At 30.9% G+C, this 11630-nt stretch overlaps 1 protein-coding gene across 1 annotated transcript; it reads right to left on the bottom strand.

The window, feature by feature from the left end:
* Positions 1-940: 940 nt before the first annotated feature.
* LOC100253564 (beta-xylosidase/alpha-L-arabinofuranosidase 1) lies at positions 941-2751 on the bottom strand. The gene is made up of 6 exons (XM_002265752.4): positions 2470-2751; positions 2222-2390; positions 2041-2142; positions 1616-1951; positions 1135-1548; positions 941-1032 (listed from the first exon to the last, which is right to left on the bottom strand). Exons 1-6 carry the CDS (start codon positions 2749-2751, stop codon positions 941-943), a joined length of 1395 nt encoding a protein of 464 aa, XP_002265788.2.
* Positions 2752-11630: the final 8879 nt, after the last annotated feature.

Below are 11630 nucleotides of genomic sequence, written 5' to 3' on the forward strand. Positions count from 1 at the left end.
TCTCGAGTATTACTCATAGTGAAGTTTATACCAGTGTTCAACCATCACCGATCTTATCAAGGAGGTTGTTTAGCATTTGTCTTATCAAAGGGTTTCAATTTTGAACTCTCTGTGATTGAGTGTATTTAGTTCAAATATCAAATGAGGCAAGTGAAATTTAAAGAAAAGACACTTTAAATAATGTGTTTTTGAGCAAACCCATATCAAGTTATGATGATAATTGAAATAAAATGAAATGAAAGTTGGTTTAATATTTGTGGGTTTCACTTGATTTTAAAGTAGTTATCAACAAATGTAAGGGGAATTAATAAATTTATTTTATTTTATTTATATAAATATTAATATTAATAATTGTTTATCAAATTTAAATAATATTAAAAATATCAAATCTTTAATAATTATACCTAGTCAATGAAATATAAATATGTTAAATTAAATTCTAAACTCTTTCACTTTTTTTTTTTGAAAGATGAAGTTGTAATCCCTTCAAAACAAAATTTTAGAATGAGAATAATTTTTTAAAAAATATAATAATAATTTTATTTAATTATTGGTTTTTGCATTCCTTAGAGTAGGAACATTACTCCCACACATTAAGTAAGCACATCCTTGGATGTCATTTTGTATGAGAAAGGGCATTTGAGATATGTCACTTTGGTAATTATTTTCAAACATATGGGCATCACATCGAATAAAAGTTGTCTTCCAAAAATTTAATTTCAGTTTAAATATGAGAAAACTTTCAAATTATCTATTCGGAAGTTAATTTTCAATTAAATTTTTTGAAAATACTGTAAATTTAAAAATAGTTTAAAAAATATCAAATTTTAATAACTATTTTTTAAAATTGCTGTATTTTTTTCAAAATCCCGGTAATCTAGTTGCTTTTTGTGAGTAACAAGGAATGGGCCCTCTCGGCCCAAAAGACATGCCATAGATATTACTGTGGGCTAGGAGTCTTTGCATCCATGATGTGGGTCTCTAAACATGCAACATAATCAGCTTCATACCATGTCACTGGTAGTCTTCCTCCTATATATATATATGTTGTCCAGTCACACATAATCCTTCGAAATTAGTTCATATGTATTCTACTTTTGATTCCCAATTAAAGAAAGTGAATTAGAAACTTACCAGGATTATACTTCCCAAAAACAACATCTGCAATGGCGTGTCCGCCTTGCTCCCCAGGAAAGCCAACCCAGAGAATGGCTGAGATTCTGGGATTATTTTTAGCAAAAGTGATGTCAATATTGCTACCACTGAGGACTACAAGAATCACAGGACCACTGGAGACTTCAGCAACTTGTTTGATCAGCTCTGTTTGGTTGCCTGGGAGTAGGAAATCAACTCTATCTACGAACTCAGCCTCGATCGATAAGTCAGTCCCTACGAAAATGATGGTAACTTCTGCAGATTTTGCAGCTTCTTTTGCTTCAGAGAAATAGGTATCGTTACTGCATGAAGCATCCAAACAGCCCGTCGTATACGTGACGTTTCCAATGGCAGAAAAGGCTTCAAGAGGAGATACATACTTGCGGGGCAGCCCTACATATAAAGTGTAAGATTCCCGACCCATTAAAGAAAAAAAAATGAGAAAAATCTCATACTGCACCTGCATAGTTTCCAATCATAACTTCAGTAGCATTGGCATGGGGCCCAACCAATGCTAACTTTTTTCCAGGTTTTAATGGAAAAACTTCATAATCATTCTTCAGAAGAACGATCCCTTGTCTTGCGGCTTCCCTTGCCAACTCAATGTGATCTGCAGCACAGATATCCTTCAGTCCAAGCGACTCATACGCCGGGATACCATCAAAGTATCCAACCCTCATAAGCAGAACATAAATATTCTTCAACGCCCGGTCTAGTTCATACTGACTCACTTTCCCAGTCAGGACTAATTCGTTAAGGGCATCAGTATAGTAATGGCCACATTCCAAATCCAACCCTGAAGAATATGAGGATATACATTCAACTTACTTAGATTACCATGCATGAGTTGCATTGAAAGAAAGAGAAATTGATTAACTTCCCAACCTGCTTGTAGGGTTTTTGCAACAGCATCCACCTTTGAGTCATTAAGGTAGTTTTGATTGTCCACAATCACCTCAAGACCATAACAATCAGATACTATGTATCTGTAACAGAAATTGAATCAGTATTGGGAGCAGGCTAAATACTTAGAATATGAATCATTTTAAGTTGTTGGATCCGTAGCCGTGAAGATCCCATTCGTCTCTTATCACTCCTTTCAAGAGTCTTGGATCAGAACAAGGAGGGATTCCGTTGATTTTATTAAAGGAGCACATAACACTGCTTACATCACCCTCTCTGACGCACCTCTCAAATGGAGAGACAAAAGTCTCCTTCATATCTTGCTCAGAAACCTACCAAAAAAATAATATGGACATTAAAAAAAAACGAACTTTTATCATTGTGAATTTATGGATGAATGTTTAGTCTTACCCTTGCATCGAAAGTATGTCGATCGATGTTAAGCCATGAATCAATATCATAAGCAGCATAATGCTTGCAGCATGAGGAGACCTTGAGAGGCCTAGAGTTCAAATCCGTAACGTTCTCTGTTCCCTCAACATCCTGCAGGCCTCTAACGTAGTTAACTGCAAACTCACCAACCATGAAAGGATCTTCACGGGATGTCTCTTGGGTCCTTCCCCATCTTGTATCACGTACTACATTGATGTTTGGACTCCAAAACGTCAACCCCGCATGCCCCAAATTGTACATGGCTCTACCATACAGCCATCAAATCCAACAAGTTATATATATATATATATTCACTATTATATAATATATAGGAATAAATTTATAAGTTCAAGTAGGCCAAAGAAGTATATTCTTCACTCTTCATTTCATATTTCCTTTTTTCTCTCTCCCCTTCTTTTTCTCAAATAAGACAACAAATAAAAATCTCAATCATATCCGACAGATACTCCACACAATCAAAATGCTGCCCATCCTGATGCAGTGGTCTTGGTTGATCCTGAGTTGGTGCTAGCAGGAAGGCTCTTCTACAAATTCCAACAACTCTGAAATAAATATACCATTCACACCTAAATATAGCAGATTACCAATATTCACCATGCAAAAGTACAAGTCCCCTGGTGGATCATATATGTCAATCTTTCTATCCATTATTCATGCCAAATATCAAGTTGATTAGAGATTAAGAGCTGCTGCATCCTTACTGGACTCTGAATGACAGTTTTCTTTCAAGTTTTTAATGAAATGATGATAGTTTATGGATAAGACATTTTCATATTTATATATCCAAAAAAACAAAATGTAGTGGTGGTGGCATCTAAATCCAATAGAGCGTTGGGAAAACAAAAGTTGTAAAGAACATAATTAAGGGCTGTAACAATAACAATAAGTATTCACTAACTCTAACAATAAGAAAAACAATCTTAAATCTGAAGGGCCCAAGACAAGAAAATCAAAAAAGTCATCCATGAAAGGGAAAACCTGTCGGGGTTAAAGAACTACAACAACAAAATCTTGGCAAGCCTCAAGAGACCTCATCCATGAATATTAGCAGCTTCCCAACCAAATTGGCAGATCAGGGTTGGTAAGGTCACGAGCCTGCAGAGCAGCAGTTCTTAGCGTCCTAATTGTCGACATGTTGGCCTCCCAAAACGATAAACTCCTATAAGGCAAATTATGCTTCTTGCATAGGTCCTTCACCAAAGGGGAAATGCTCCTCAAATGGCACCTTGGCAACTGAGGAAACAAATGGTGCTCAAGCTGAAACTGCAGACCACCATGAAACCAGTCCATCCAAGTTGAGCATGAAATATAAATTGTCCCACTATTCTGCTTCTCAAACCAATCGTTCCCACAAGGCGGCCCAACATACACATTAGCTGAAAATTGGTTCAAAGTGAATTAAATATGTTGAATTGAAGTCCTTGTAGCATTTGAACAAGTTGTGGGTTGAATAGGGCTGAAGCTTGCTGTAATTCAGCTGCGCACTCGTCGCTTCTGCTCCTCCTGGCACATTCTACTGGTACACACCCCATTCGTCCAGTGCTTGTCGGATTCTCTTGTTGTTGCATGTCGGATTCCCCGCGGTGAGTTTAGATGGAGTTGACAACTGAGTTCTACATGATGAGCCAAAAAACGTTTGGGTTGGGCCATCCTCGCCACCTCTTCACGGATGATTTGCTGCATATTGAAACTGCTATGGTGTTCAGTTTGAAGGAAAGAAGAAGACGACATGACAGTGAGGCTGAGTGCTGCTGATCAAAATGTGCATGTGCGGAGGAATAAGGAGGGAGAATTAGTGGATGGGAAGTATGGATAGCTATTCATTATCACAGGTGGATTTTGGGCAGCTTGGGCAGCCCAAAGCATGGGCTGTGTCAGAAGAAAGACTTTTGATGTCTGGTGAAGGTGGTAGGGATAGGTTTTTTTGATTGCCTAAAGAATAGGGTGTTGCAGGGTATGGCATGGTCTGAAGTACTTGTCTTGAGCAACTAAAAATAAGCTTTAAAGAGAGAGTGGTATGAGATACGGTTTAAGCCATCTGAAATATGAGCAGTAGCATGTAGCAACAAAGCATAATTGATGGGTGAGATAAATGGGAAGCTAGGCTATTGATGGACGGTTGATGCATGGGTTCGTTTAAGGTGTGTTTGGAATGTTTTAAATTATATGAAAGCTAAATATAAATATTTTATAAAATCATACAAGTTGCATATTTGTTTTTTATTTACAAAATTAAATTATTTTATGTTTTGATGTGTGATTTTTAATATCATATACACTTTACTTATGATTCATGATATCTAAAAATAATAATTATTTTGGCATGTTTATTATATAAAAAAAATAACACATTTTGTTTTATATTTTATAAGACATGAATTAGATAACCATAATAAACTCAAATTTTAATTTTGTTTTTGGTTCATAAAGTATTAAAAAAAGAATTGCTTTGATATATTAATAAACTCAAATCTTTATTTTGATTTAGGATTCCTTTGATGTTAAAAAATAAAATTATTTTATCATAAAATAAAGATTTGAATATATATTTAATAACCTTAACATATTATTTCTCAATTTAATCATTCAATATATTGATTAATACCTCAATTTCTATAATTTATAAGATAAAGTTAACAAAAAAAACTTGAATCTTATTAAATCATTCTTAAAAAAAAAAAAACAACCTCATTCCAATTCATTATCAAAACCTTATTATATTTTATATTTTTAAAGAATATGATATCAATTATTATATTATTTTAAAACATAAATTTATTTGTAAGAATTAAGGGTTTAGAATTCTAAACAAACCTAAATATGCTATAACTCAATAAAAAAACAAAGTCCTAAATTAATAATTAAGGATCACTACACACGAAATAGGGATCCACTTATTCTCTCCAAAATATCTAATTGAAAATCCAAAACTAATCATCGATATAGTCTTACTAGACCATCAATTAATAAAAGCTAAAAACAACTCAAAAAATAACCACAATTGCACACTAAAGCATCAAAGCATGTAGGAGGACAATCCTATATGGAATGTGTCAAGAGAACAAAATAGAGGGTTTATAATATTCTAAGAAAAAAAACACGTTACCATATACATAATCATCTTTCTTAGTTTAGACTTTAATATGGTAGTATCAAACTAAAGTTGTTTGATTGTCAGCCACTTTATTAAGCTAGGTTTAAGTCTTTTCATACTTCAACTCTATCCCAGTTCATTTATACTATATCTTTATATTTTAATACTTAGGGTTTATTTGCTTTCACTAGTATTTTTCAATTTTATAATTTCAAGGAGACGCCTAAATAATATTACTTTAAGCATTTTTTTAATTTTTTTTGGTTTTAGGATATAAATGGTCTATTTGATAACTGTTTTTTAGAATAGTTTTTTTGTTCTCTATAACAAAAAAAAAAAAAAAAAACCTTTGATAATAAAAAATATGATATTTTTAGATAACATCTTTTAGTTATTTTCTATTATTTTCACTTCTTTTTTATGATTATTTTTAAAAATAATTATACAAACATATAAAATTATTAAAAATAAAATATTAAACATAAAAATTATTTTTAAAAATATTAAAAACAGGTTAAAAACATTTTAGGTTTTAAAACATATATATTTTTTTTCACATAAAACATTAGATAACAATTTTTATCTTGACTTTTTTTTCCTATTGAGAGTGACAATTTATTTTGAAAACATTAAATATAAAAATTAATATAAAATTTATTTGAAAAACATATTTAAAATATTAAAAACAGTCTAAAAACATTTTAAGTTTGAAATAGATTTTTATTTTATAAATATGAAAGAATAATTTTTAAATGCTTGATAGCTTTATATTTTTTATTTTGTACCATCAAATTTTAAAAAAGAAAATGGCTAACAAACATGTGTGATATATCATAATTCTAAAAACAAAAATATAAATATATATATATATATATATATATATATAAATTATAAATTTTATTATTTACCCATTTTTCTAAAGACAATTTCATAAAATGAATTATTACTTTGGACTGTATTTGGCAATTAGTTCTGAAAATAGTTTAAAAAAAAAAAAAGTTTTAATATTTTGTGTGGTGGAGTCACGTCATCAGCATCCTAAACCATGAAATGGTTAAATGTTGCAGGTTAGATGGGTTAGCTTTGGACTACTTATAGGCTATAGGATAGTGGAGAAGTGGAGAAAATGTCATATCCCCAATCATTATCCCTAAATTGTTAGCTACTTATAGCATATCAAAATACTGAACATTACCACCCAGTCGGTGGAGAAAAAAAATAAAAAAAAGGGAAAAAAAAATCCATAAAAAAATGTGTTGAGGGGGAAAAAAATCCATAAAAACTTATTACTATATATTTAAACGTTTGTGATATATATAATTAGAATCAAGGATAAAAATATCAATAATTATATATATATCGCTACTGTGATTTTAGGGATATATCAGAAATATTAGAGAAATATCAATGAATATTTTTTCACAAATATCGGTCGAGCGAAAATTATTTAACATTCATAGGAATGATTGGAAAAACTGTAAAAATGATAAAATAAGCAAGAATACACATTTTAAAATTATTTTGTAAGTATAATTGACATAGATATGATAAAAAGAAAAAAACATAGATAAACAAACATATATTGGTATATTCGATATTTCAATTTTAAGAATAATAAATATGCATTTTGGAAATGAATAAAGTTAGAATTGAGTTAAAAAAATATTTGTTTTTATTGAATAAAAATAATTTATACATATGATATTGCAATAGGAGTTAGTATCAAAATAAAGATCGATATGGTTCTATCATATTATTAGATGAAGGGAGCCTATCTTGTTGAAGACAATATTTATTTTCAAAATTTTAAAATACTTTTATTATAACATGTTTTATTACATTTTAAATGAAAAATGAAATTAATTTATATAAAATATTTTATTTGAGATTTAATTTCTATAATTTTATTAAAAATATGTTATAACAAATTTTTTTATTAACATTAATTTATTTAAATAATTAAAATTATTAATAATTTATCTTATGAAATTAATTTTAATTTCTAAAATATGGCCCATAGAAAGCCAAATTTCTGATTTCATCAAGATGGATAATTAATATATATTTTTATTGAGGGAGGAAAATTGTTCTCATAATTTGTTTCCTTGTTTTTCTATTTGTACTAAATCTAAAAATCAAAAGGCCTCACTTCCTTTGACTCGGCCATGAAGAAGCCATTTCTCCAGTTGCCTTCCACAAGAGAGAATCCCTAAAAAGGCCATTTTTTCCTCTGCCACTCTCTTTCAACGCAAGTACTAATCTGATATGGTTACTATTACTATTATTATTATTGCAATCCCCATTTGATTCCCACAAAAACTCTTTCCCCCATTCCATTTCTGGGAAGATTCTTCCCCGGTTGATTTCGGAGACAATCCATGCAAAACCCCCATGGAAAACCATAAAAAAAAATGTTCTTTTTCTTTGTTCCGTGTGGTTTCTGGATGTGTTGTAAGGGTGTCTTAGCTTTTGTACCATTGGATTTAAATTTTATGAACCCTAACTCCACGATTTTTTGGGCAGGTTGAAAAACTCAACCTTTGCCTGCAAATCATGGTCATATTATCGAATAGCATCTTATGTTTTTTTTTTTTTTAAAAAAAACGGATAGATTTTGTATCCTGTACGTGGGTTGGACTGGTAGGAAATATCGGTCAATTTTCTGAAAAATCGTAAAAATACCGATTAATACCGAAATATCGGATAAATTTTTGAAAAATTACCGAAATTTCTGTGGACCAATAATTGGTTACGAATTTTGTGTTGGAGTCGGTATCTTTCATCATCCACATGGGTATGGAATTGTTCCATTTTTGGGACAAGGAGCTTAACTAAAGTTGGTGAAGTGGAGACAAAGCAGGAAGATGGGAGGAAACTATTCCTTTATTTATTATTATAATTATTAATTGTTAATTATTATAATTATTGAAATGGTCGTCACTTTTTGATTTTATTGACTTAGATGGAAGTGGAACCTCCATATGGCCATATAGGTTGGTGGTTGGCCCTTTAGTTTTTTTATTTTCTTTTCTCCACCTAGTGTACTAGGATTAGATTAGGCATCCTTTTGGAACTCTTATATAAATTTTCAAGGATATTTCCCATCGAAATAGTATTTTATTAATAATTATTATGAAAGCAATGACAAAAAAATTTATTAAAAAAATATGACAAATTTTATGGTAAAATTATTTATTAATCAAAAATAGTTTCTATGAAAAAGATAAACATGAAATATGAAAATTCTAAAATTATTGAAAGAAAAAGATTATAAAATAAATATCATAAATAAATTAAAATGGATATTTTATAATTCTAATTTATTTATTACAAAATTCATTATAAAATATTTTATTGCTATGTAATAATGGTCCACAATTTTCAACCCATTGTAGAAATAAAGCAAAGCTTTCTCAAATTGCATTGGTACGTAATGATGATCCTATTTTTTTAGCCAAAAAGTAGAACAAGAAACATGAAACCTGATGAGAAAAAAAAAACAAACAAGGAGAAAAAGAACTAAGAGTTTTAATGGAGATTGATGTTCTATTTGTTGTTTAAAAGTTCATCTCCTTGTACCAAAAATGCAGGTCCTCCTAGGTTAGCTTTTGAATTTCTCAATCACTAGAGGACAATTTCAAGGGACAAGTCTTGTTAAGGTAATTTTTTACTCTCCCCGGTTTCTCTCTCTCTATACTTTCCAATGAAACTCTAACTTGTCAATACTTCATTTTTTTATAAAGGAAATTGAGCATAAATAATCAAACTTGCAATTGAGTTATTTGATGGTTAGTAGATTTGGTCTAGTGGGTGGGTTTACTTTTAATTTAATTTGATTCCATTGAATGTGACGTTGATGACTTTATATTTTGAGTATTAACTTTTGTTTGTTTGTTGCCAAGTGTAATTAAATTTCTCTACTCATAAGTTTTCAAGTAAATATATTTCTTTTTTCCTCTACTAGGCAAATAGCAAATATGTTAAAGGAATTAAATGTATTTCATTTTAATGTGTTTAGGATACTTAGATAGGATTTAAATAAGTTCATGCATGAAACATTAGACTTCCCGTTCTAGCATCCTTGTATGAAAAAAATTTCTCTTATTACATGCTAAGGACATTTAAGTTGTCAAAGAATGAAAATGGTTCATTGATGAACAACTTTGAAGTTGACAACTTCTAAATTTGTCTAGCATGTGAATGAGACTATTTTTTTCTACAAATGATGCTTGAAGTGTCCAATTGGACAATATAAGGAAAACATAATATCTTTGAAGTTACGCTCTTATGCTTGGTTCATTTTTTAGAAATTTCGATAGTCGTTCCTTTTGTTCTCTAAGTGCATATTTGGACAAGGCTGAATAATATGCCTTCTCCATTTTGTGTACTTGGAGAACTATAGGGAAATGCTGTCGAAATTTTTCTAAAATGAAACGAAACATAATAGTTGTTGACATGTAGGGATTATGTATTCCTATATGGGATAGGAACCACCACCTAAACTAGGAAGTTGGAGATGTTAGAATGCATAAGACATGTAGTATAAGTTGATATTAGTTTAACAAGATAGAATCATGAGAGTTAATTATGTTTCTTGGTTTAATATTTTGATATATAATTTTATTTTAATTTTACAGAAATATGCATAATAAATTATCTTTGACGATTCGAGAGTGAATAAAGACTTAAACAAATGTAAGATATATTTATTTCTCATTTGCATGGTAGGACATCAACTAGATAGGATCATAATTCTATAAGAGAACCACATTTATTACTTTGGTTCAATACGTAATGAAATTAAATGTATTTAATAAGATGAAATATCATGAAGTAATAGAAATTTTAAATTGATAATTTGTGGCATTAACTACAATGACATGAATTGAATAAGACAATTTTTATAATTAACCACCCCACTTTCATATACTTGTAGACAACATGGATATATTACATGATGAATCCTTTTGATATATGATACAACATTAACATTTCAAAAGTGTTAAAACAATTGCTTTTGTAGACAAAAAAAAAAAAAAAAAAAGGTCTAATGCATGGAGCAAGAGCCCTTACTCTTAACAAGTTGATTCTAATGTTAAAATTCCTCATGATTAATTCATTGTGTATTTGAATCATAGAATGGATCGAAGTTGGATGTCTAAAGATAGAATGTCAAGGGAGTACGAGGAAGGAGTTGAATACTTCATTAATTTTGCATTAGAACATTGTCCCAATCAACGTGGAATTCGTTGTCGTTGTATGCGATGTGGAAACTTAATACATCATACACCTAACAAGACGGGAACATATGTTTTTCAATGGAATTGACCAGAGTTATTATACATGGTATTGGCATGGAGAAGCAGGTCTTACTAGTAGCCAACCAACTGAAATGGCACAACGTTATGACACGATGGATTGTGGTGACGTTGCTAGTACAGTAGAAATGGTTCATGCTATAGAAGATGAGTTTATGACAGACCCAATGTCATTTAAAAAATTGCTTGAAGATGCTGAAAAACCTTTGTATCCTAGTTGTATAAAGTTCACAAAACTTTCTGCACTAGTTAAATTGTACAATGTGAAGGCACGGTATGGGTGGTCAGATAAAAGCTTTTCAGATTTACTCCAAATATTAGGGGATATGCTCCTGGTCAACAATGAGATGCCTTTATCCATGTATGAGGCAAAGAAAACATTGAATGCATTAGGGATGGAATACAAAAAGATACATGCATGCCCAAATGATTGCATACTATACAGGAATGAGTTAAATAAAGCATCTTCATGTCCTACTTGTGGAACGTCAAGGTGGAAGGTAAACAAGGCAGGGGCAAGAAACACTAAGAGGATTCTTGCAAAAGTGTTGTGGTATTTCCCACCCATCCCTAGGTTTAAGAGGATGTTTCAATCTCCCAAAATAGCGAAAGACCTAAAATGGCATGCACAAGGAAGAGAAAATAATGGTAAACTTCGACACCCAGTGGATTCCCCAACATGGCAACTAGTGAACCAAATGTGGCCT

The sequence above is a fragment of the Vitis vinifera genome, chromosome 1 (genome assembly GCF_030704535.1).
Source record: "Vitis vinifera cultivar Pinot Noir 40024 chromosome 1, ASM3070453v1".
Classification (NCBI taxonomy): domain Eukaryota; kingdom Viridiplantae; phylum Streptophyta; class Magnoliopsida; order Vitales; family Vitaceae; genus Vitis; species Vitis vinifera.

Coding starts and splice junctions, on each gene's coding strand:
- LOC100253564 (XM_002265752.4), bottom strand. CDS start 2,751: ATGTACAATTTGGGGCATGCGGGGTTGACGTTTTGGAGTCCAAACATC. Junction 2,391..2,469: donor GACATACTTTCGATGCAAGG/GTAAGACTAAAC, acceptor TTTTTTTGGTAG/GTTTCTGAGCAAGATATGAA. Junction 2,143..2,221: donor AGACGAATGGGATCTTCACG/GCTACGGATCCA, acceptor ATTTCTGTTACA/GATACATAGTATCTGATTGT.